Source organism: Sapajus apella, unplaced genomic scaffold, assembly GCF_009761245.1.
Source record: "Sapajus apella isolate SASKATOON/1434 unplaced genomic scaffold, GSC_monkey_1.0 scaffold23, whole genome shotgun sequence".
Taxonomy (NCBI): Eukaryota; Metazoa; Chordata; class Mammalia; order Primates; family Cebidae; genus Sapajus; species Sapajus apella.
In genome coordinates, this window is record NW_022436963.1 from 5,253,263 (window position 1) to 5,279,069 (window position 25,807).

At 48.5% G+C, this 25,807-nt stretch overlaps 1 protein-coding gene across 8 annotated transcripts in view; it reads left to right on the forward strand.

The window, feature by feature from the left end:
- The window catches only part of CACNA1D (calcium voltage-gated channel subunit alpha1 D), a 461,268-nt gene that overhangs the window by 429,376 nt on the left and 6,085 nt on the right, over positions 1 to 25,807 (forward strand). For 6 of the 8 annotated variants that reach the window (XM_032290211.1, XM_032290213.1, XM_032290214.1 and 3 more), the window contains 7 exons: positions 164 to 265; positions 5,238 to 5,368; positions 18,797 to 18,913; positions 19,589 to 19,956; positions 20,668 to 20,694; positions 21,974 to 22,123; positions 23,520 to 23,683. In XM_032290211.1, coding sequence (XP_032146102.1) covers positions 164 to 265; positions 5,238 to 5,368; positions 18,797 to 18,913; positions 19,589 to 19,956; positions 20,668 to 20,694; positions 21,974 to 22,123; positions 23,520 to 23,683 — 1,059 coding nt within the window. Of the gene's footprint in view, positions 1 to 163; positions 266 to 5,237; positions 5,369 to 7,860; positions 7,906 to 18,796; positions 18,914 to 19,588; positions 19,957 to 20,667; positions 20,695 to 21,973; positions 22,124 to 23,519; positions 23,684 to 25,807 lie in introns of all 8 variants that reach the window. The other 2 variants (XM_032290209.1, XM_032290216.1) reach the window with 2 other exon arrangements.

Here is a 25,807-nt window from a genome sequence, read left to right on the forward strand (position 1 = left end):
GGGAGAGGAGGCCGGCGTGAGGGGAGAGGAGGCCGGCGTGAGGGGAGCCCCATCAGAGGGCAGCATGTTGATCCAGGTCAGGCTGGGATGAGGCTGTGCAATCTGAGGAGAAGCTGGGGAACAGAAACAAGCCTTGTTTTCCCCTTTTGTTTTTTGAATCCAGGGAACCTGGAGCAAGCTAATGAAGAACTTCGGGCTGTGATAAAGAAAATTTGGAAGAAAACCAGCATGAAATTACTTGACCAAGTTGTCCCTCCAGCTGGTGGTCAGTGCAGTCTGTTTCCTAAGTAGTCCTTGGCCAGTGCATTGGTTTTAATGCTAGTGTCTCCAGAAAGGCCAGAGAATGTTTGCAAAATGCTTTATATATCAGTTAGAACATTAAGGCCAACAGATAAAGAAAGCCCTTTGGCCATTTGGTGTAATTCTTTGGGGGTAATTTGAAGACCATTCCAAACAAAGAAGAGGCTTCAGTGAAAAACTAAAACCCACATGGCTGGAGCAGGGCTTTTCTTTTTGGTGAAGGAATTAATGTTTGAGGACAAGATCATGATCTCAAAGTGAAAAGCCTATATTTTTTGTCCAAAATGAAATATTCAGAACTAGTTTCCAGTTACCCTTCAGTATATTGTTGAGAACGTCTCATGAAAAATAGCTTTCAGGAAATTGTGTTTTTGAAATGTTCTTATCAAGACTGAATTTACTATCATAATTACCAAAGATGCCCTTTTTACTAGCAGGCATGCTTATTTCCTTTTGTTATTTATCACAAAATAACTAACCTTCAAATTTTTATAAATATATATAACATCTATATCTATCTATATATGTATATATACACACACAGTATATATATATATATATATATATATATATATATGCATACTATTTTTGCCTTTTTATTTAAATACATGTGGACTTAGACATTAAGATGGTTGTTTTTGACTGTTCTGTTTCTAAGTTTTAAAGGTGCAGGATCTGTTCAGCCAGTTCAGCATTCTAGCATCCTTGGGCCATGGGCATGGGATGAGCCTTTGGTGTGCCTTGTGACAACCAAATTTTTATAGCGTTGCTGCCTTCACAGCTTTCGACACTGGTCTGGCTCAGGTCAGGGAGCTGACTTCAGGACCGGGGCTAGGACAGCGACCAAGTCCTCTCCCTCTGAGAAGGTCATGAGCTCTGGCTCTTGGGGTGCAGAGAGAGCAGCATGCCAGCCAGCTCTGCTCCTTGCCATGAAGCAAGAAGCAGCGTGAGCTTTTGTTGCTGAAGGGATTACCAGTAGCTGGTGCGGCCACCAGCTCAAAGCTGGGGAAGATGGCCCAGTAAGAAATGATAAAAGGAAAAAACAAAGAAACAACAACCACCAAAAAACCCACACACACAAAACTCCCACCTACAGAACCTTGGCTTCCCACAGGAGAACTGATACTGCACGTTTAAAACAACTCTTTGGTTTTCGTTATTTTCCTTTTAACTGCGCATCCAAGAGCTTGCATGGCTTAGATGAATTGCTTTTGAAAAATTGTAACAATGTGCTTGAGCTTTTTCTGCAGCCTGCATTCCTTTCACCTCTCAGTCTTTCAGAATATTCTGAAGCAATTCTGTTTTAGGGTGGTGGCATGGAATCAGAGTTATCTCTTGCCAACTGTATTCCCCTACATTGTTTCTTGAAACACAGATGCATGCTTCAGAATAGTGGGCTATGCCTGTCTATGTAAACCTTCCTCCCGCAAGCCGAGGACCTCCTCCTCCCTAGGTCCACCTGACATCTCTCTTGGAACGCCACCTTCATCACGACCAGCCAAACTCCCACGTTAATACCCATCCACATGAGATGCCCTTGGAGGGTGTCATTTGCATTGCCCTGAAATTTCATTTTACCAAAAGAAAAGTCCAGAATTTAGCTCACCATCTAAGCTCTTGTCCTTTGAAAAGCTGATCAACTTATAGCTTTACCAGACTTCTAATAGAGTGGAAATCTTCTTTCTTGGTCCAATAACTGGACCTAGCCTTTTCTCTGTTTCTTAACATGGGTTAGAGTTTAAGATGACAAGTTTTAATGCATTCCACAGCGGCAGCAAAAGGCAGTGTGAAGCCCAAGAAGAGAGAAATGGGGCCTTAGGAGGAGACTTAGGAGCTCTGCAAGCTACCTGCCATTGTTGACTGATGTCCTCAGCACAGGGCTTATGTGGCTGAATCTCATATAAGCACTGTGGCCATCAAGGAAGGTCAGAAGGCAGTGGCTATCAGGCTTTGGTGCACAGACTCTGCAACAGTTGCCAGGCAGGGCTTTGCTGTCCCCTTTCATCATTTGCCTGTCTCTCCTCTTTTATCTTCCAGTAGACCCATGTCCCCAACCTTTCCTGCATCACAGCACACTTAGAAAGGATAATATTTGTATACCCCTCTGGGCAGCAGATGTGGAGTTCTTGAGGCTGAGGGCCTCGATGTCCCCTACATCATCACCTGGTCAAAGAGCAGGAGACTGGGTGAGGCCAGCCTCCACTCCAGGTGGCTGGGACTGGCAGGTGTGGGGTACTCAGGAAGTGCCTCTTAGCCCTGATGATGGAGCTGAGTAGGATGCTTGTTGTAGGTGGCTTTGCTGGAGTGCCAGCCTGGCTCTGTGTGAGCTTGATAATGAGGTCAGGAGTGAACTGTGGATCTGTGGATACACATCATGCTTGCTTCACTCCCAGTGGCCCAGGGGCCTTGGCTGCCCCCTTACCATCAGTGCTGAGCTGCCTGACTTGCCTTATTTCTGCCTCTCAGCTCAGTTGATCACCTCTGCTCTTCAGCCTTCCCCTGCCGTCTCATGGGTCCTTCCCCTTCATTTCAGAAGCTCTCTCTCCTCCCTAGGACTCTCCTCCATACTTGACCTGGATCCTTTGCATCTTTGCCCTGAAGCGCACACTGAGCTGCCTCCATCTCCTTTTCAGTTCTGAACCCAGACAGCCTCCTTGCATTCATTCTTCCTCTTCCTTCTTGTTCTGTCCTGCTATAGCTTTGACTTTTCTTGTTCTTAGGAACTCTCCCTTGGGCCGAGTCTCTTAATTAGCTCATTGTCTCAATGGAGAAGACGAAGTGACCCTTGAGTCCTCTCCTGCAGGGCCCTAGGTGGGTCCACCTCTGCTCTGGAAGCTGAAGGGAGATCAGGGCTAGGCCTGCATTTGCCGGAAGCATCCCAGTGTGGAATGAGGTGTGGATCTTCTGCAGGTAGAGCCAGGGCTTTTTCTGGGCCCCACAGAGAACCCTCAGAGCCCTGGACTACAGAGGAAGGCTGTGGCATGGCAGGTCACTAGAGAAGCTCCCTGGGGCCCCTGGAGGTACTAGGCAGACAATAGTGCGTCCACCTCCCATGTGCAGCCTGGTTAAGGGATATGCTTGCATGGTGGGAGAGGCAGCTCCAAAGAAGCTGGCAGCCAGTGTGGCTGGAGACAGCCATCTCCAGAGAGGTGGTGTGGAGGATAGGACCCCAGACTTGGGAGCACACTGTCCTGTGTTCAGGTGCTGGCTAGACCAACCTGGGCAAGTCATTTAGCCTCTCTCCATCTGTTGGGGGCACGGTGAGCAGATCCACCATGTCAGAGTTGTGAAGAGGCCATGAGACCCATATGGAATTCTTCTGACAAGGGGCTTGGCTCTTATAGATGTCCAACAGTAGGGGCTGGTGAGAGCTAGAGCTGATATTCCAAACACATCCAGAGCAAATGGGGAGGCTAGAGAGCACAGCGGGGGGTGAAGTATCAGGACCTGAGGTCTGTGCTCACCTCCTGCCTTCTTGCCTATGGACCTTCCATCATTAGACAAGCCTGAGACCACTTAAGGACCGTGTTTTACAAGCTACTCAGAGCCTATCGCTTCCCTGGGTGGCCCCCTACACCACTCCAGGCCAGACAACTTAGACAGCCTTCTCACACAGTAACACCAAGCAACTTCTGACAGGGAGAGCTGGAGAAGCAGCCCAAAGTGGCATCTCCAGTGAGAGCCACAAGATGTTGGCAGCACCTCCTGCATGGGCACTAAGGGAAGCCCACCCAGGGTGCATTAGTGAAGGATGATGGTTTTCCATGTCCCCGCCCCCATCAAGCTCAGGATCCATGTCATTCTTTACCTGCCTCCTCCCATAGAGTCCTCATGTCTCTTCTGAGAGGCTTATCTCCATTTTAGAGATGAGAACACAAGCTCAGAGTGGTTGAACCCCTTGCCTCCTGATCAGCATGTAACTCTTGCAAGGGCAGCCTGGCCTAAAAGCCACCTGCTTTGCAGCCTGTGGACCAGCAGCCATTCCTTCTCCCAGCCTCTGCAAGTCATGGTCTGTGGCCCCCAGGGCCCCACATGGCTCCACACACATGGGATGGGCTACTAAAGTGATGGTAAGCTTTACCCTCAAGAGACACAGCACACTGAAGATCCGGTGGGGAGCAGCCATGGGAGACCCATGGGCACATTTACATGTCCAAAGTGGTTTACCATGAGATAGCCAGAGCCTCTATTCTGCCTCATGCATCACCTTTAAAGTCATCAGCAGAGTTCTGATTCCCCAACCATACACGTTGGAGGTTGTTTCTGAACAAAGCAAAAATAAGCCCAGCTCAACTTTGAGGTTGGTTGGACCTGTCACTACAGTGCAGAAAATGAGCTGTTCAGAATTACGTACCAAGAAATGGTATATGGAGCTTATTGGCAGAGAATGCAGGAGCGAGGAGCTCGTGAAAATCTGATTTTGCAGTCACTTTTCTGAACCTTCCTCTCCTTATGAGCGTGTATGTCACCTTTCTAGGTCTCTATCTTGAGATGTCGGGATTTGGATGGTTAATTGCCCTTGATAAGTTTATGGTAGTTATACATGCAAATCCCTATGCACAGGGGTGAAATGTGGCCCGTGAAGCCTCTTTTTGCTTTGTAATTTTCATTTTAAGTAAATAAGACAGCATTTCATAGTGTTACTAATATGCTGCTCTAGTAAACTCATAAGAAATATATTATTTTCTGCAACCTAGAATATCAGTTCATTTAACTGACACTAATTTTGAGCCTTAATTTCTTTGCAAAACCTTGCTTTTTGCTGGTTTGAGACTCCCATGTTATATGCTGAGGGCTCGGTGCCTTCTGCGCCGCACCACCCACCCCCCTGCCCCACCCTGCCCCTGCCCCTGCCCCTGCCCCAGCCAGAAGCAAGTGTTTAGGCTCTTGGTCTAATGTGCTGATTCGGGAGAGCTCTGTCTGGTCTCTCCGTTTAGATGATGAGGTAACCGTGGGGAAGTTCTATGCCACTTTCCTGATACAGGACTACTTTAGGAAATTCAAGAAACGGAAAGAACAAGGACTGGTGGGAAAGTACCCTGCGAAGAACACCACAATTGCCCTACAGGTGAATTGTTGTCTCCTTCTGTTTTCTCTTTTCACTAACGATTTTACAAGCTTATTTGAAATACTAGAGAGCTGCCTATTCATGGTTGAGCAGTACCACCAGGATTTTGTTTAAAGTGAGATACTACACACTCCCCAAATGTGGACTAGAGATACTACACACTCCCCAAATGTGGACTAGCCATTCCTGGGCCACGAGGTAAGTGCTTCCCTCCCTGTTGCCTCCCCCATAGAGTCCCGCACCTGCCACCACCCACGTGGCAGGGCTGCCGGGACAGAAAGGAGCGAGCGCTGCCCTCGCACCCTAGCCCCGCCAGGCAGTGTCCTCCAAGCAGGCACCCACCTTCCCCACAGCCCTGGGCTCCAGGGTTCTGGCTGCCTAGTAAATGAACAGCTTTCCATCTGAACGCAAGTGCTTTGTTTTGTTTCTGTTTGTTTCTTACCCCACTGCTTGTTGGTTTTTGGTCCATTTCAGTAACATTCATCACCTCCTAGTATGTACTACGTGTGTGTGCGTGTGTGTGTGTGTGTGTAGTATGTACTACGTGTGTGTGTGTGTCTCTAGTATGTACTCTGTGTGTGTGTGTGGTGTGTGTGTCTGTCTGTCTCTGTGTGTTGTCTCCTGATGGCTGGGAGGCCAGCTGTGCACCTGCTATGCTCTCACACCCCAGCCAGCCTCTGGGCCCTCTCCCTCCTCCACCTGAGTCCCACTCCAGGCTCCTAGAGTGTGGATGTGGTTTTCAGGAACCTCTGGCCCCAGCCAGGGTCCATGCATGTGAGAAATGTAGAATCCTAGGAAACCCCAAAGCTCTGGGATGGGAAGCAGGTATGTGGTGGGGACAAGAAGGCACGATGGGGACCAGGAGGAAGAGGGGCTAGGAAGGTGGTCTGTGAGTGCTGTGAATGAAGGAGACAGGGCAAAGAGGGAGAAGATGCTAAGGACAGGGAAGAAGGAATCACAGAGGCTGGCAAACCATCTGAAACAACTGTCCAAATGAGTCAGAAGCCCAGTCACCTCTGCTGCCCAGAGTGCTCTGAGTCTATCATGGATACGATAAAGAATTTTTAAAAATCTACGCTAAAATTTTATGCCCCTGTTCTCAGCACATATTAAATTTGGCCTTGTAGATATTGATAAGGTTCAACATGGAAGAGTCCTTCACTCTTCTCCAGGATAAAATGCCCAGTGTTGTTGTGTGTTCAAAGTGATGGTAACAACCAAAATGAAGGCTTATCTTTGATTTTGCTGAGAGAGAGAATATGAATATGAATATGAATGACAGCCAATGAATGAATGACAAACATGGGCTGTGTTTGTATCTGGTGGGTTGGTAGATGGCCTTGTGTGACAGTGACCTGCTGATTTGTGGTGAAACCTCTGTTCTACCCAAACAGCTGCAGGGGCGGGGGAAAGAGGCATATGTGGGTTGGCAGGTGAAGACGTTGATCTTCCTTCCTTAGATCATGTATCCTAAAGGTAGCTGAGGGAATCCTAGGCTCGGTCAAACAGCCCATTGCCATCTCAGGCGGTGGGATTTACAAATGAAGCTTTCTCACTTCCAACCAATCCAGTTTGTAAAAGTAACAGCTCTCCTTCTGGATTGCAGTTCACAGCTAGCCTCAGAGAGACAAAGCAAACTGCAGAGATATGTTTGCAGATTGTAAGAAGTCTCTGGCCCATCTGTCCTTGAGGGCAGTGTGGCCAGGTTGGGTGCGAGGAGAGGGAGTAATGAACATGCTTCTGCAGGCTTGCCCTTAAAGTAACCCCTGGCCAGAAGACGAGGCTGGTTAGATTGTTTAGTTCCATTTCCCAGTGCTCTTGGCTTGTAGGAACTGCTTATTGTTCTGGGGGCCTAATTGGAACCAGAACTTGATGACTTTCCTGGAGGGGGGAACAGAGTCTGTCATCAATGGTCAATGTCCTAATTTATAGCCATCAAGTTAGCTAGGTACCGTAAGAATCTTACATTTTTTGTGGAAGGCATGGAGGCCACTTGGATGCAGGGTTATTTATACTTTTTCTGAACCCAAGACTTCCCAATTAGATAGCTTCAGCACTTTCTCTAGTGGCTGGAAATGGTGTTCTGATGTTTTAATACATGCAGAAACAACACAAGGTTAAGTATTTATCAGATTTCACATATTGGATTTACTGAGTCTTACGTCGAAGGGTTGAATGGCATGAATAATATAGTGGCAGGTCATGGGTTAAAAGACTCTCTTACATTGCATTGCAATAATGTTGAGGGTTTCTCCTAAATGTTTTTATTTTATTGTTTATAGAGTTTCATTTTACTGGTGAAATGCAAACATTTCTAGTTAGACGATACCAACATATTTTCACATGGCTCCAATGGGAGCTGAAGCATTGTCTGTAATTTATGTTGAGAATGCGGCCTAGAAAATTAAGTTGTGTTCATAATCTTAACAGATAAACTGAAAATGTACTTGATTCTAAAACATTAAACAGAATTTTTTTTTGTCTCCTTGAAGGATAATTCGAATTGCATTTTGGCTTCCTGTGCTGTAGAAATGGCTGTGAGTGTGATTTGTTACTCCATGTTTAATTAGCATGAGGAGGCATTCCTTTCTGCGTGATGAAATACTGGGTGGCAATGTAGCAGTTAGGAAAATATGGTGGGATGGCAGTTCCACCAGTGTAACTAGGACAAGGACACAGCCTTGGGAAGCCCTTGAGAGTGGGCGTGGCCTGTTGAGATCGGGGATGACTTGCCTCCTCCCATGACAGGGCGCCCCATGGCTGGCAGACTGATTGCTAATGGAAAGTGGAGCGTGGCCGTCGCAGTGTGAGCAGAAGTTTGGACCTAGGCATGTGCGTGCTTGTGCTGCGTAGGGTGCAGTCTGTCTGAACAGCTTTCAGAACGGGCCCAAGACCTCTGTGCCCCCACCCCAGAGAATGGTTTTTCAAGGACACACAGAAACACTGTGGTTTTGAACCCTGTGGGCTCCATCTGATCTCCCTGTGTTCAGACCAACTGCAATGCTGCCTCCCTGGTGAAGGGGAATGGCTTGAGCTCCTGGATCCGTGTGTGGGGAGGAGCTCGGCATCCGGTGTCTTCTGGCCTCTGTGGTCTGAATGAGTGTGCAGTTTCCATCCTTCCATCCATGTTCATCATTAAAACCAACCTTCTCTCCAGCCCCTCTACAGAGGGAACCAGAGAGAAGCTACATCCAGCCTTTTTTACTTTCCTCTTGTGCATCTCCTACATGCCATGTTCACTTTAGGTTGACACAGCATTCGCTCATCATCCATTGTTGCTACATCCGAGTGACCTGCAAGTTTCCACGAGGGGCAAATAAATAAAGGAACACAGCCATGCAGCCACGAAAACTCTCAGTCCCCTTCCCAGCAGACAGCAGTGCATGCCGAATGTCCCATCAGACCTTCTAGATGAGGACATCTGTGCAAGTTACAGACACTAATTTGTCCAGTGTCTTGTGGATGAGAGAAAGACCCCAAAGTGGGATAAGTTTTGTTCATTTCTTTTTCTTTCAACATTCAAGAATTTCCTTTCTGCAAAAGACACGCACTCCGGTAGAAGCCGAGGACACTGTGTTCCCCACTCATCCCAGATGGGATCCTTCCCATCTCCATTGTAGGAAAGCTTTGGAGGGATAGTCCTTTTGCCTGCTTGGAAGTTTGGTTTAAGGAAGAGACCATTATTCCTCACTATAAAGAATTAGGTTGTTAGGTTGAATAATTGTACAGATATGCCCAAGCTGCCAGATGGTGATGCAGCTGGTTGAGGGGAGATGTGGGTGGTATGTAAGAAGCAAAGGACTCTCAGCCCCCGAAGTGCCCCATGTGGCCTTCTTAGGGAGGCTCGGTGCTTAAAGACTGAAGAAAATGGGATCCTTCACAGAGATTTAACCTGTAGAAGGTCAAACACCTGTTACCTGGTCATCTTAGTCTAAAAAGTAGTGGAGTTTTGTTTTATTTTTATTTTTTAAAAAAGCATGATTCTTCCTGAAGCCATCAAAAGGCTCTTTTTAAATTTTTTTCTTTTTTTAATCTAAGAGGAGAACAGATGCTAACAGATGAGATTTCACTGGCTGATTCGTTTGTTTCAGATGCTTGAACGGATGCTTTAAAATTTTCTGCCTGAGCTACGGCACCAAGCTGGTTAGTCGGAAGGCGTTTGTGGCTAAGGCCTTGAAAGGGAAAAGTCTCAAGTGGGCTTATTTCTACTGAAACAGCATTTCGGAAGAAATGCAGGAAAACGCAGACCCAAGGCCCCAGGGAGACCCCTTCCAAGCAAAGCACTCCTCCGGAAGGTGGAAGCGGGGCCGTGGCTCATCTGCGGAGCCAGGGCTGCCTGTCGCGGACGTTGCTCACGGTGGTTCTTTTTCATGAAAGGGAACGTACAAGGCTTAACAGTTTTCCCTTCCAAGCAGAGACTCAGAGAAAGGGAAAGAGTGAGAGAGAGCAAAGGAGGGGGACAGCTGCCCCACAGAGAAATGAAATGAACACAACTTCCTGATGCTGGCCAGTAAAACAAAAGATTAAAAAAAAATAAAAAGATTAAGCAGACCTACCTAAGGTGGGCATCTGACTCTGTTCCAAAGTCCTGCATCCCTAGTTTGCCCGAACTCCCAAAGACTGGCAGGCCCCTCGGCACTGAGCTGACAGAGTTCCTTTTGTATGCCAGTCCGCCATGACCTCCTGAGCATTCTGCCCTGCTCTCTGCAGTGACCCAGTCCAGAATGCAGTGAGACGTGGACAGGCCGGGAAGCTCAGATACACCCATTGAAACTAACACATACACCCGCATGCCAAAACCAATCCAGACAACACCTCAGGTTCCATCTTAACGTGTCCACAGGAAACACCACCACACCCAAACCTCATCTAACATTGTTCGTCTTTAATTCGTGCTCAGAGCCAGTCTGGGGATGCCTCTTTGGAAGCAGTGTGGTCTAGTTTCAAGGACACCGGGAGTCAGGGAACCTGGGTTCTAGTCCCAGCTTCAGCGTTCACTTGCTGGGTGACCTTGGGCAAGACACTTAACCTCTCTGTGCCTCAGTTTCCCCCATCTGTAAAATGGGGTTAATAATGTCGACCTACCTCACAGGGCTGTTGTGAGGAATAGCTAAGTGATTGTAAAGCACTTTGAACGTATAATTGCTTATTATTAAGACTACAACAATAATAATATCATATGCCTGTTTACTACCAGAACTTCAAGAAATTCTTGTTTTCCTTTGATCTCTTTTCTGTTCTGTACCGTACTTATCCATTGAGAAGGAGAATTACCCCCTTTTAAAGATATCTAGGCAATGCACAAAGATGTCAACAGAGGTTACTCTGCAGGTTGCATTTTTACATCTTAAGAACAGCAGAATTTTGCCCAAGAAGTTGGTTGATGAGAGTATCTCATCTTGAATTCTCAGCTGATTCCAAGTGGTGATTGGAGAGTCTGTACATCTGATGCTGAGCCCAAGACACCTGAAGTAGCCAGTTGGGGTTTTAAGGTCAATATTCCAAAGTAGCCATTGTGCAGAGGTTATGGGGAAGAATCTAAAAAATTTGAAGTCTCTTAACTGTGTAGAGAAAAGAAGGGCTTATGAGCCCCTTTCACCTGCCCTGATGTGTATAGGCTGGAAGCTGCGTGTGTGTACGCGTGTGTGTGTATACATGTGGGGTGTGCGGAGAGAGGGGAAGAAAGAGCCAGCAGACTCTGGGGCAGCCCTATTCCAGTAGAAGTGGACACTACTTCTGGGAGCATCCTAGGAGGGTAGCAGTCTCAAAGGCTGGGCAGAGGGTGGGAGCAATGTCACCAGTGGGAAATATGCTTTCTGCAGGCTTGTCCTAGGCATGACTGGCAGGTCAATTTCAGCCTCAGGGTCTTTTCCAGTGATCTCTTTTTTTGCCCATAACATTTGCCATTGGCTGCAGTGCTCACTGTACCACGAGGTCTGATCTACCTGGACTTCAGTGGACCTGCTGTCCTTATTATGGAAATGGGCCTAGGTCCTGATTCTGCCCCCACGTGTGTAAGTGTGCAGGCTATAGTTAATGTCCAGGAGCTCGCAGCAGGTGTTGTGGGTTCTCACAGCACAGTCTGTAGGGCCCAAGGGCAAGTTTTCCTGCTTCATATTGTACCACATGGTCATGTGGGGGATGGGTTGGAAAGCCAGGAGCACTGCAGTGTGGCCAGGCCACTTGTCAAGATGTTGAAGCACAGCTGCACCTGGTATCAATAGTTGTCACCCTTGTACCTGAGTCTCCTTCCCTACTGCCAGCAGCCCAGACCCTCCCGAGACTGCTCTGTGACCCAGCAAATACAGGTCTAGTGCCTGGCATGGCAAGGCGCCGCCAGGACCCTGCTGTGATCCACAGACCCACTTCTGCTCTAATTGGGCGGTTCCTGGGTATATTAAATTATAAGAATTTATTAAGAATGTGATGTATCATCCCTGAAAGGGAAGCTGGTCAGCCCCATGGGTGCTGGTGAGGAGCTCATCTGCCCTCAGACAGTCCCTCTGTCTTTGACCCACCTCATGTTGAGTTGATTCAGTGCTGAAGGATGGCATGTGCTTTCCCCCGTCTGTGTCACCCTGTCTCAGAGGGCCAATGTGACCGACCTTCTAGATCCAAGATTCCATACACACAAGCCTCGGCAGAAAGGCCCCAGATGATTCAAGTGAGTGGCGTTTCCACGTGCCTTCTCCACACTCCTCAAATAAGTAAAAACTGGCAAGTGACCACTTTCTAGATGGGACTTAGGGAGTGGTTTAAATGGAACAAGAGAGTCCTCTCCACTTGGGCCTGGCTATGTCGCTGGGGAATGGCATTGGCTGAGGTTGGTAGCCAAGGCCAGATTAGCAAATCAGGAATTTGCTAATCGGGAGGGCTGCCTGCAGCTTCAACTCAAAAGGGAAAGAAGGCTTCCTAGACTTGCTTTGCAGTCAAACTGCAGAGACACCTCTGTCATTTCTCTTAAAGCCTTGGAAGAAGAGTGTAGCTTCTAGTGTAGAGAAAGTTGTGAGAGATGACTCAAGTTCATTCTTTAGAATCTTCACAGACACACACAGCAAACTTGGCACCTCCAGCACCAGCATCCATAGGCTCAATTCTTCAGCTCCTGGATAGAAGATGAAAGGCAGGCTAGTATACTTCATAGAGAAGAAAAGGTGAGATTGGGTATCAGGCTCTTCTCAAATAGCTTACACTCTGGAACAACCCAATTCAAAGTTAAATTAATCCACTGGACTATTGGGTACTACATTCTTTACTCTTTCTGGAAGTGGCTAATGGCGCTCCTTTGAGAATAGTAATTATGATGCTCAGCAGTCTTTGAGAAGAAAGAATTACTGAAAAGAAGTTTAGGCAAGTGATGTGATGTAATAGTAAAAGGTGGTAATTATCATGGCTTGTTATTTAGTACCATGCACTTAAGTGTCCTTCGGCAGCCCACATGTGTCACGATTCAATGATCTGTGCGAAGGAGCTGGCTAAGACTTATTAACAGTTCCAGGGTGGGTAGAGACCCAGCTGGGTTCATTCCTCTTGGCATCTCTTAGACCTAGGAGACACACTGTTTGGGATAGTGGAAAGGCGCATTGTTCTAAGGCATGGTGGTAAAGGCAACCCACTAAGAAGTGCCACCCATTAAGAAGTACCAAAGGCTGGTTCAGGGAAGCCATGGCAAGGCCATTTCTTCCAAGAGTGGAGAAAGGTCCACAGAATAGCAGGAATCCTAGATGGGGTAAAAAAAAATCTGATACCTGAGGAAAAAGTAGTGGTGCCTATTGGAGGATAGATTGGTCAGCAGTTATCGAACTTTTTGGTCTTAGGACCCTTTAAATATTGAAGACCCTGTGGGTCAATATTTACTGTCTTAGAAATTAAAACTGAAGATTTTTAAAAACAAGAATATGCAAGCACAAAGACGCCAGGGTGATGACATCATGCATCAGGTAGCCTTTGAAAACCTCACTATACCCTCATGAGAGGATGAGAGTGTACAAGGCAAAGAACATCCTGGTCGCATTATGCAAATCACAGTGACCTCATGGACGCCTGAAGGTGTCTCGGGATGCCCCAAGGTCCGTGGAGCACACTTGAGAACTGCTGCTCTGGGGGAATGCTACTCAGTCCCCCTTAAAGTCAGAGGGTGCTGGAGCCTTTTAATCATCTCCCTTGTTAAAGAAGCTCCTGTGCAGTGGTACTGCCCTAACTGGAGCCCTTCTATCCTTCCAGCCCCTTCCCAGTCTCAGCCTGCTCCCCCAAGGCATGGAGCTGCCTGTGTCCCTGTGCCTGTGTGTTTGTCTAGCATGGCCGAGTCTTCCTGCCTGTGCTGATCTGTGGGTGTGATGGTCTGAATTAGGGCAGCATAGAAGGTGTTTTTAAAAATCAGCTCCCCTAAGTGCACCACTGGGACCAAGGATGTGTGCCAAACAGGATCCATTTCAGGGATAACTTGTGATCGTTTGTCATCCCCATAATGACTTAGGAATATAAGAGCTCTGCTAGGGTAGTCAAAAGAGGATTAGCCTTGATCAGGTGGCACCCCACAGTCGTGATTATAGATGAGTAAGTGTGTGATTCAGACTGGAATCCGACACTCTTTCCCAGTAGGTGCAGTGACTTTGCCTGGGTGGTAGTCGAGGTGGGGGATTTGGGAGAGGTGAGGCAGCGCAGTGTCACAGGAAGAACAGGCCTAGGGGCCGAGTCCTCAGTGAGCCTTTGACTCATTTGGGCACATAATTTCACCACATGGGAGTAACCTTGGCTCTCCCTTCCTCCAGAATCTAGTGGAATATTCATACATAAACTCACAATGACTGGTATAAAGATGCTACCAGAATAGAAGTTGTGATTTACGGTCTCTGCTAAGCCTAAACTTTACAGAGTGCTTTGTTATCGGGAAAGTGGCAAGAAATTCTGTTATTAAAATTGCAACAGAATCAGTTTCTTGATTGCACCAAGAATCAAGCTGGAACTGAAACAGAACTCTCAGATTGTGTGCAGAGAAAGGTAATTTTTTTTCATAGATTAGGTAATTTTTTTAGTTTTCTTTATCTTGCCAAGTGATGAGAACAGTGCAATCCCTAGGGGAGCTCTTGGGGTCATGTTACCCCTGACTTTTCAGTGACGGTTGGAATCACTGTGGATGACTGACAGAGCGCCAGGATTCCAACCCTTTATATCTGACACAAGGACCATTCACAATGGACACAAAGGCCACTATCACATTTTCCCTGGAGGAGGGTGGTGACAAAATGAGGGGTGTGCCCATGTGTGATGTGCTGAGGAGGCGGACAGCAGCTTGCAGATGAGCAGGTTTATTCCATAAGAACTTAGTCTCATTCTGCCTTCTAATAGAGCTAGGCTAAAAAAGGTCCCCTCTCATTGGGTATGGACCGAATCCTGCTAAAGGGTTAACCAGAACTTGTCACCAGCGAAGACGACTGTGTGCAGGGCCAGCCTACGCTAAGTGCAGCCCACCTGTGATGGGGAACAGGCTCTGCTAGGGCAGGTTTCTTTGGCTGGAGTCTGAAAACCTGGCACTTGTATCCTGAAGATGAATGACCTGGCCCAGTCCCGACTAGAGATGTGCATCTCTTATCTCCACTGCTACAGTGTAGGTCTAGGGCGGGGCTCCGGGCACTTCTGCATGCTTGCTGTAGCACTGTGAGGGCTGGCAGATGGCTGGTGTGTCTAATGGAGCTAGCTTAGGGACATAGGCAGCAAAAGCATTGCAAATACATCCAGGCAGGAGAAACTTAACATTAAAAGTGGGCAGGAGAATGGAAGGTAAATGGGTGTTCATATTTGATGTCAAAATATTATCATGTTATGCTATATCAGAAGTGTTTAGAGAGATTTTAGTTTTTTTGGTAACTTAATCATTAATAGAGTATGAAATTCCAACTAAATGGTGTCTAAAATTTTAAGCAGCAGTGTACAGGCAAAGCGCCAACATTTCTTTTTAAAAAAAATATTTATAACATCTAGCATTTTAAAATCAACCAGAAACTAGGCTTGATTCTGTTTAATATTTTCTAAGATTGGACATCTTAAAATAAGTCAATAATGTTTATATTTTATAGCAATTCTGTGTTTCTTCAAAACCATATTTCTGCTGTGATGTTAATGGAATGACTTTATATGGCTTTAATTGTGTTGGTTTAAGTGCTAATGACCACTTTTCAAATTAAAATAGTATTTTGCTGATAGAGATAGACACAGATATGAAATATGAAAGAATAGATAATTTTACCGATTGTAAAGTGTCTATCTCAAGAAAAAAATGTTCTTTTTTTTTTTTAGGGCTGTGGAAAAGTAATTTTTTCAAGAGTCTAAGATAGTTTTCTGTATTTCTGGAGATTGGAACTTGTGCCTATGGAATTTTGGGAGCAGCCTAAGCGCTACCTTTTAGCTTGATTGTGTGCTAGAAAAACTTCATTACCATGTTTTGTGATATGTAATAAATTCAGGGTGCTGTGCTTAAGCTTCATGTCAACTCTAGTTTGGGAACATCTGTTTCCCTCACTCCCAGTCTTGGGGGACAGGCTGACCTAGCCCTACCCAGATCACATGTGAAAGAGTAGAGTCAGTCTCTGACTCTGGCGAAGTGTGTTTGCCTGCCTGAAGCAAGCAGAATATAATCATGATTTCTGATTCTCTGCTTCTGTGTCTGGGAAGAGCGATGCTTTCTCTCCTCCTCTAATGTCTCTTTATAAGTATGTTGTCATTATTTGTCTTTGGAAGTGGCAACTTGGGCCACCTTTCAATCTTCTCCATGATTTATGTTGCAAACAAATTCTCTGTTCCATGTCTGTTCATTGCACTATCTTGTTGACTGAATCCTAATCTCGTGTATCACTGAAGATGTGCTGGAGACAGTTTTTGTTTCTATTATGCAATTATGTTATATGTGTATTTCAGTGAAATGTCAACCCATCAACAGAGGATGATGTTAAAAATTATCCAAATAAATAGTTTTCTATTTCTTTTAATCAGACCTAGTCCAATCAGTTGAATGACAGTAAATAGGATTATATGTTATTTAAACTTGGGAGCATTCCTGGCCCCTACTGCCTTGTAATATGGATTAATGTACCAAATTTATGTGGGGGTGTCAACTTGAGTGCATTATAACCTATGTTTATTTTGTGGAAGCAGCAGCAGGCGTCTCAAACCTTATCTTTTTGTTTGGGAGCCTCAGATATGTTACAGACTTTTCTTCCTAGTAGATCCAAAATCATAAGTAAAGCCCTTGCTTAGTTCACCATCCCTTGACAGTTTACCCTAGGAAGCTCTGAATGAATGAATTGCAGGCTGTTTAACACTGCTGGGTGTGACCTTTCTTCACATTCCTGCAGCTTTGCTATGTAAGAGCTTTTACCAACATAACACGACAGTTGCCTTCTTGATGTTTCCATGAGAATGGCAGGTGGGTCCACCTTAGAACCAAATGACTTCCCAGTCTCAGATAAGAAAACTTGGGGATTCTGAGAGAGGGAGTGTGTGTGTGTGCGTGTGTGTGTGTGTGTGTGTATGCAGGTGTATGCACAAGCATACCTACATGTGCATGTGTGTACATACATGCATCCTGAGCCTGTGATCACAGGGACAGGAGAATGAGAAGCAGGCTCACTGACCACCCCAAGAGCTGTCTTGGTTTGACCCGGGACATGACTGTCTGTCTCCTATAAGATTCCAGCATTCCTAGCCAGGAAGCTTAAAGCTTTCTTTCCAGGCTCTTCCTTCACCCTCAGAATTCACTAAATGGAAAGATCTGCGGCTCGCCCTTCACAGAATGGTTCAAATCAAACCCAGCCTGGTGCCATTTTTAGCAGAATTGTCTCAAAGACTGGGTGGGTGCTTTTATGCACAAGGCTGTTTTTATAAGGGCCTCTTGGGAAGTTCCTGTGTGACTTTACATTCTAAATTAACACCACCGGCACTGGCATTGGCAACTGCATGGGACCAGTTTTGAGCATCCACAGACAGTGGGACCCAGGCCTGATGTATCTGGCCAGACTGCAGCCTCCATTCCCTCCTCCTCCCTAGCCACTGCTGGGCATCTCTTCTACCACGTGCATGTCTCAGGGATGGTCATCATACCTCTCTGTCCCTGACACAGCTGCCTACATGCTACCAGGTGTTGTGGAGGAAGGACGGGGGAGCCATCTCCTCCCCTGAGGACCCGTCACTTAGCCCAATTTTCCTTTGCAAACCACCCTGAGGTTGAAGCATTTGCCTCACAGCCAATGTCTATATGTCCTCCAGGACTTTATGGTTATGGAGCTGTGGGCAGACTGCTGATGAGTGAGGAGGGGCTGCCTGGATACAGGACCCTAGACCCAAGGCAGAGAGGACATGCCTCCTTCAGATGCAGGTCTTTTTGTGGAGGAGGATAAAGTTGCCATATAGTCCCTATTAGTCTTTAACTCAGCATACTGTTTTTCTTCAAATTGGTGGTCAAAACATCATAATTCTCTCAGAGCCGGAGCAGTACCATCTCCCATGTCCCATGCATAAGCATCCTGAAATGCTTCCCTAATGAAGTCGTGAACGATGGAAGGGCTTCTCCTGGGACCTGTCCCAACAGAGAAGGGACCAGAGTGAGGAAGGCAGCTGTGGGGGCCCCAGGGGAGATGCAGAGTATCTGTGAGGGGTCCAGAAGGGTCTCCCGGTAGGGTCTTCCGGTGGGTCTTGCGCTGCCTCCAAAGGCTGATGAGCCACTTTCAATTTGTTATGGTCTTCAAAAAGCAGACCCCGTCACCCCATATTGGTGAGTTCTCAGCCTGCACACAGGCCACAGGCAAGGGTATCCCGATGACCATGGTGGCCGGGTCTGTGTGTGTGTCAGTCTTCTCTGTCATGGTCTGAGTGTGCTGGTGGTTGCAGTATGTTGTGTCACTCACTTGTTCATGGCGTTTTAGCAGAACCAGTGGCCTGAGGGCTGCTTGGTCTGCTCGTGCCTCTGGCGTCTACCCCTAGGCTTCCTCATCCTAGATGCAGCAAGGGAGTCCACATCACCCTCCCTTTAGAACGGCCAGGCTGTGTTCCTTGCCCTCCTCTGGGCTTGAAGAGATAGTGCTCTTGTGGGCGAGCCTACTGAAGACTGTCATTGAGACAGGGGCATAAGCTCTTGGCCTGGTAGACCCTAGCCCTAGTAACCAGGTGGTGTTCCCTGGAAGTGGGGTTATTTGCAAAGGAGGTTACTGGTTTGCAGGCCTCAGGCATCCTACCTAGGACCGTCTTGACCATCCGGATGCCTGACCATACCAACAACCTTTAGACTGCCTTCAGTGACATCAGTCAGTGCCCTGGATTAGCTTTTGGAGAAGCCTTATTCCCCTCTGCTGAATCAGGCAGGAGCAAAGCCAGGACCCAGGCTGGCCCCAGGGCCCACATGTGGTCTAACCTGTTCTGCCATTTTCATTGATCTAGGCGGGATTAAGGACACTGCATGACATTGGGCCAGAAATCCGGCGTGCTATATCGTGTGATTTGCAAGATGACGAGCCTGAGGAAACAAAACGAGAAGAAGATGATGATGTATTCAAAGTAATTATTCCACGCCTAGCTACACACTGGCCACCTGGAAATAGCAGGGCAGGACTCCAGTTTGGGCAGTTAATGATCCACAGAAGAGTCTGGAGAATGCAGCCCAGCCCCCGGGTCTAGAGGGGCTTTCAGACCACACCCGCCTCCTACAGACCCTCCCCATGCATCAGCACCTCTTCTAGGGCCAGGCCAGCTTCTTCCCTGAGCTGACCTACCTTCCCCTCATTGTCTGCTTCTGAGGAGCTCGGCCACAGCCACTGGCCATGTGGATGAGCATCCTGGGTCCTTCAGGAAGCTGCCCATGCTACCCTCCTCCTTCCCGGGCCAGTTCTTTGATCTACCAGCTGGCCCTCAGCCCCCCAGCCCAGACAGCATGCCCACCAGCCAGCCCAGATGGGTATGTCACCCCAACTTGGAGCAACTGGAAGAGCACACTTGAGTGACAGCCGACAGCTTGTTCCCCTGCTCAGGAAATCGGTAACCTTCCTCATCTCGGGGGAACCAACTGCCACACAGTCACATTCACCCTGATCATTGAGACACTCTGATTGTTTTACAGGGATCCTATGGAACTTGCCTAGAATTTGTTTTTCATGTAGAAAAAGTTACCTAACATAGCTAGTCTGCATCAAATACTTGTTAAATTACCTGGTGTTGTCTCCCATTATTTTGCAGAGAAATGGTGCCCTGCTTGGAAACCATGTCAATCATGTTAATAGTGATAGGAGAGATTCCCTTCAGCAGACCAATACCACCCACCGTCCCCTGCATGTCCAAAGGCCTTCAATTCCACCTGCAAGTGATACTGAGAAACCGCTGTTTCCTCCAGCAGGAAATTCGGTGTGTCATAACCATCATAACCATAATTCCATAGGAAAGCAAGTTCCCACTTCAACAAATGCCAATCTCAATAATGCCAATATGTCCAAAGCTGCCCATGGAAAGCGGCCCAGCATTGGGAACCTTGAGCATGTGTCTGAAAATGGGCATCATTCTTCCCACAAGCATGACCGGGAGCCTCAAAGAAGGTCCAGTGTTAAAAGGTAACCTTGATGGTGTGTTTGCAGTTGCTGATGTGGTGCCCTTGTTGCGTCTGGTTCCACAGAGCAAGGCGGGTCTGTCCTCCACGCTCTGGGGCATGGAAGAGGTTCCCCATAGGCATTTGTGTCAGGATCTGTGAGAGCCCTCCAGGACATTGCCACCTTGGACGCTTTCCACGTGATGGACCTCAAGGATAAGGGCCACGTGCCATCTTACATCCTGTAAGGGGGGCCGAGGGGCTTTAAGACACCAGCAGCCACAAAATCCACCCTCCCAATTGTGCTCACATACTCTGTGACAGGGGTTGGTGAATTTTTTTCTCTGAAGGGTCAGTGAGTCCATATTTTAGGCTTTGAGAACCATACAGTCTTACAGCTTCTCAGCTCTGCCATTGCAGTGTGAAATATGTAAGTGAATGGGTGTGAGGCTGTGTCCTGGTAAAATTTCCCCTGTGGTCACTGAAATTTGAACTTCATGTATGCATATGGTGAAATCTTTTTTGTCTTTGGATTTTGTTTATTTTTTCAATCCTTTATAAAAACCATTCCTAGCCCATGGGTCATAGAAGACCAGGTGGCAACACATGTGTGCATGGTGAATCGTGATTTGCTAACCCCTGCTCTAGGAGGTAGCTTGATATTTGCATTGTAAATTTGGTTGGAAATTAACTTTTATCTTCTCCCTCCTTCCCATGTTATGCCTTTCCTGGATAGAACCCGCTATTATGAAACTTACATTAGGTATGTGTTCATTACCTATGCTTCTGTGTTAAATGCTGTGATGGTATGTTACCAGTTGGCCTCTCTGAGTGCTGAGGAATGAGAAACATTTTTTTCCAGCCAGGCTATTAAAGGTTATCATGATTCATGGCTGGGGACTCAGAGGTCAGAAGTCGTCGTTTCTAAGCAAAGGCACCTTCAGATCCGTATCTGTGTTGACCCTGTTGCCATCCAAGGACTGGTGTCCACACACAAGGTGCACCCCATGGGCTGGATCCTGCAGGCCTCACGATGGCACTAGGAGCATGCAGCGTGCACTTACGTGGGCCCCAGCCTGTATGGCTGGAAGCTCTGGCTGCTCTCTGAGGTCAAGCTTCTCATGGGTGCTTTGCAGCATGACCCAAACCTCCTGAAGATCAGGAATGGGATCTTGTCATTTTCCCTGTAGCCCTTAAGATATGTGTAGTATTCTCCACTCCACACTTATTGACCTGAGTTGAATCATGGACAGAATGTTCATTTTGTTGCGGGTGGGGGGAGCACAGGTCTTCTGGTGTCGTGTTATCAAGAGAAGTCGGGAGCCATGTGGGCCCAAGCAGGGTGTGAGAAAGTGGAGAAGTCTGAGGAAGCACCATCCTTCCCTTGGAGTGAGGATCGATGTCACCAAGTCTTCTTCTGAGGACTGAAGCCAGGATGAGCTGGGTTTCAGGGAGGCTTACCACAGTCCTGGGGCAGGGCAGCCTTTGGGAATGTGGTAGACATGTTCTGTGACGGTTTCCCCTGTGGCACTGTATCCAGAACTCGCTCGGCCTTCCTGATTTGATATAGCCAGGAGATCAGTGGCTGGGAAGCTCCTTTGTTCCAGGTTTTGAAGTCACACTGGGCTGGAGCTAGGGGGCTAGAAGGAGAGGAAGGGATCGGAGCAGATGCCCTGGGAGCCCAGGGTCGTCTTCCTGGGGCCGCCAACCACTGTTTGCAGCACTCTAGGTCCATTTTGTTGTTGTTGTTGTTGTTCTATTCTCCAAGTTGCGCCTATTCCTTTGACTCCAAGGCCTCTGGACACAATGGTTTGACACCAACATTGTGCAGGACACTGAGACAGACCCCATCCTGGCACACACACCACAGAGACACACATGACGCCATTGCCAGAAGCCTGAACAGTCCAGTGCCGCTTGAGTCCTGCTTGGGAGGAGTCAGGAGCACCCGGGCAGGGTCACTGGCTGCATGCACAGGTGTGGCTGCAGCAGGAATTATCTGCTGCCTGCCCAGGCTCTCAGATCCTCTGTCCTAACTGCAGGTCTGACTCAGGAGATGAGCAGCTCCCAACTATTTGCCGGGAAGATCCAGAGATACATGGCTACTTCAGGGACCCCCGCTGCTTGGGAGAGCAGGAGTATTTCAGTAGCGAGGAGTGCTACGAGGACGACAGCTCGCCCACCTGGAGCAGGTGAGCTGCTCTGGTTCCTGCAGAGAGCAGGAGGCCGCCCTGCTCTGGTGCTGTGCCTGCTCAGGAAGCCAAGGGCCACCGGCAGCTGCACTTGGGCTTCCCCCAAAAAGCAAAATGGGAGCAGAACCTCTGGGCCACAGGGAGAGCTGGAATTGGAGAGAGCCACAGAGAGGCAGGCTGGGCCTATTCTTTCAGACTTGTTGCCTTATTTCCACCGGGGACCTGTGAGGCTTTTTAGTGAAGGCTCGAGAAACAGGAGCTGGGCCTGCTTCATGGCTGGGTTAACGTCTTCCCGCCACCCCGTCTTTGGAGAGATCAGTTTTTGCTGAATTAACACTGAGAGCTTTGGCGGACCCGGGTCTCTGTGTGTACAGTGGCTGGGTCAGCCCGGAGCTTGGCCAGGGTCCTCATGCACAGCGCCTGTCTCCTGCCCCTTCAGGGGGTCTCTCCTGGAGATGAAGAAACAAGGGGTCACTCAGCAGAGGGGTCTCTCTGGCTTCTGTCCACCAACAAGAATGTTTGTGGTTAGAATGGGCACTCTGCTTTGGGAAGGGCAGCAGGTGGCACAGGCAGATGAAAATCACCTTCTGCTGTCTTCTTGGAACTGCACCTCACTGTGACTAGGGGCCCAGTGAAATGGAAGTGGAATGGCAGTGAGGTGGCATCTGGCATCTGAGCCACAGCCTGACCCTCACCCTCTGCTCCTGTGGCCCTTCCCCATGTCTCCTTCAAATGCCTGACTTCTGGAACCACTGACTCTGAGCCAAATGGATTTGTGTTCCCTTCTTTAGGGCTCTTGCTCACACTGTGGCCGCTGCTTGGATGCCCTCACTCCATCTGCTGGCCTCATCCCACCTCTGAAGGACCTCCTCTAGGACCTTTCATTTTATCTCCATGACTGGGATTGAAGTCTGCCCCCCACACACCCCAGAAAAGAAAACCTCACAGAACCACATGAGTGCCTCTCTTCCAGCATTGGCCCTTTCCAGCTTGCATTCGAGTTCTGTGTGCTCATGGCATTTTCTAAGCCCACCGAGGGTGGGCTCATGCTTCCTGCATCCCTGGTGCCCAGCAGCTGGCAGAGGGCAGGCGCTCAGGAGAGAGGCTCTCACAGAGGGAATGAGTGGGTGAGAGCTTGGCTCACAGGACATCTGTGATCCATGTTTGCCCTGGAGCTGAGGGATGGAAACTCCCAGCACATCCCTCAGTAAAGGCCTTCAGTCCCCAACCTTCCTGTAATGGCCCTTGCTTTCCACCTGGAATCTTCCATGAAACTGAGGTCAGCCTTGTTCTCAGCCAGTTCTACTGTGTCCAAGGGAGGAGGTGGGTGTGGCAGGGCTGAGTGAAGAGCTTGTTACCTAGAACTCTACTGCCCCATCTCTTTTCTGACTGCCAGGCAAAACTATGGCTACTACAGCAGATACCCAGGCAGAAACGTGGACTTTGAGAGGCTCCGAGGCTACCATCAACCCCAAGGTTTCTTGGAGGACGATGACTCGCCCATTTGCTATGATTCACGGAGATCTCCAAGGAGACGCCTACTACCTCCCACCCCAGCATGTGAGGCCAGATTTTTTGTTCATGGGTGGAACCTCCTGGGGAACAGTGTGCTTCTCCCCCAACCCCCGCTCTGGGGGCCAGTGATGGATGTGTGCTGCCAGGTCAGGACCCTTAGTCCTCAAGATAGCCCCAGGCTGGAGAGCATATCTACTTTCCTTTCTTTCTCATCCACATCCCACATGATAGAGTTGCAGCCTCTTCAGTGCTGTGCTTGACTCTCTTCGAAAACAGAGAGGCTGTGAGGGCCCTAAGATTGCATACACACAGCTGGTAAGGGGTGTTTGCATATATAACATTGTCTTTGAACCTGGGACCATCCTGAGAAATAGGCACATCACACACATGCTTTTGCTGTTGTCAGTCCTGCTCCAGTCTGTGATGGGGTGACTGAGCCCTCAAAGGGGAAGAATAGGTTCAGGTGCAGAGCTGGCTGTGCCCCAGGCTTGTCTTGCAAAACTCCACACCTCTGAGGGGCACCTGGGCATTCTGGTGTCCATCTGTCCTCAGGCCTCTCCAGGGCTTATCTTCCCCCTCCATCTTCCCTTCTTCTCCTTCATCTTCCCTCCTCCTCCTTCATCTTCCCTCTTCTTCCTCCTTCACCCTCCCTCCTCTTCCTCCACCTTCCCTCCTCCTCCTCCCTTCTCTTCCCTCCTCCTCCTCCATCTTCCCTCCTCCTCCCTCATCTTCTCCTCATCCTTTCCTCCTCCTCCCTCATCTTCCCTCCTCCTCCCTCATCTTTCCTCCTCCTCCTTCATCTTCCCTCCTCCTACCTCATCTTCCCTCCTCTTCCCCCGTCTTTGCGTCAGGTCTGTCAGTGCCCTCTGCTCATGGTGCAGGTTTTGGACTTGTTGGTCCCCTTCATTCTGGGGCCAGGAAACCCATCCTGCCTAGAGGGGCTGGGGCTGGCTGCCGCCATATGCTTTCCCCCTGCAGTGGTGGATGGCAGGAGCTGGAGGGTCTGGGTCATCCTGAGCGAGGAACTCCAGCTGGGGGAAGAGGTGCAGCCCTGACCCCTTCTAGCTTCTGGATGAGCAGTTTCATTTTGGGCATGTGGGCATTTTGATGATGGTTAAGGACTATCAATTTCTGGAATTTCTGAGGAATGAAACATATTTTTGAGCAGAACTCTAATCAGTAACCAAAAATAGCCATGACACATTGGCTTCCGAGTCTGCCAACTGCATATACTATAAAGAGCACCACTGGGAGGTGCCCAGGGCCCTCTGCCTCAATCCAGCTGTCACAACCCCACTGGGGAGTGTGACCAGGCTCATTTCCATGGTTAATATTTTATTCCTCAGCCCCAAACACATGCTGCTAAATGAAGTTACTTCGTTCCCATGAATAGTAGATGAAGCAGATACAGAGGAGGCCGTGCGGAGGCCCTCACCCCTGTGAGTTCCATTGCCTTCCTCAGGCCTCGGCCTTTGTTGCCAACCTGGCCAATCCAGCAAGTACATGAATCCCACCGGCCACAGTGCTGGAGAGGAGCCTGAGTGGGCAGCAATGGACGTGCTCATGATTCGTAAGGTGGTTTTGCTTTGCTGCCCCGCAGCTCAGACTTTGGGCAGGGAGAACGTTTCACTCTTCTACCTGCATTCTCAGCTGCAGAGGGATTCCCTCCTCCTCCAGAGAGCGTTGTGCAGAGCACACGAGATGGCAGGGATCCATGGAGAAGTTTGGCAATGGAAAAGCACCTCACACGGGAGAGGGTCTGCTGCTCTCTCTCCCAGCTCTCAGATCTGGAAACCTATGCTCCATAGCACAGTTGGCCGCCGGGTGGTGGGTAGAGGGAGGGCTTTCTGATGAGGCAGTGTGTGTGTCCCATGTCGGCAACTGAACAAGGAGGCCCCACAGTGTGTACTGGGTGCAAGAGGCTGGGACTGGCTGTTTCGTTCCTCTCTGCTGGGCAGTGCCTAGCCAAGGGCTCAGCCCGGCCTCTGTGTGCAACGGCACTGTGCCAGGGAGCCCTCTCCCAGCTAGTTCCTGGGCTTTCCAATAGAGGAATGAGAGGCATGTGGAGTTTTGCCAGGGCTTAGAAATGTCCCGTGACCTGAGGAAAGCGCAGTCAAGATAGGAGCCGTAGAAATGCCTATAAACTACAGGTGTGCTCTCGGAGGAGGC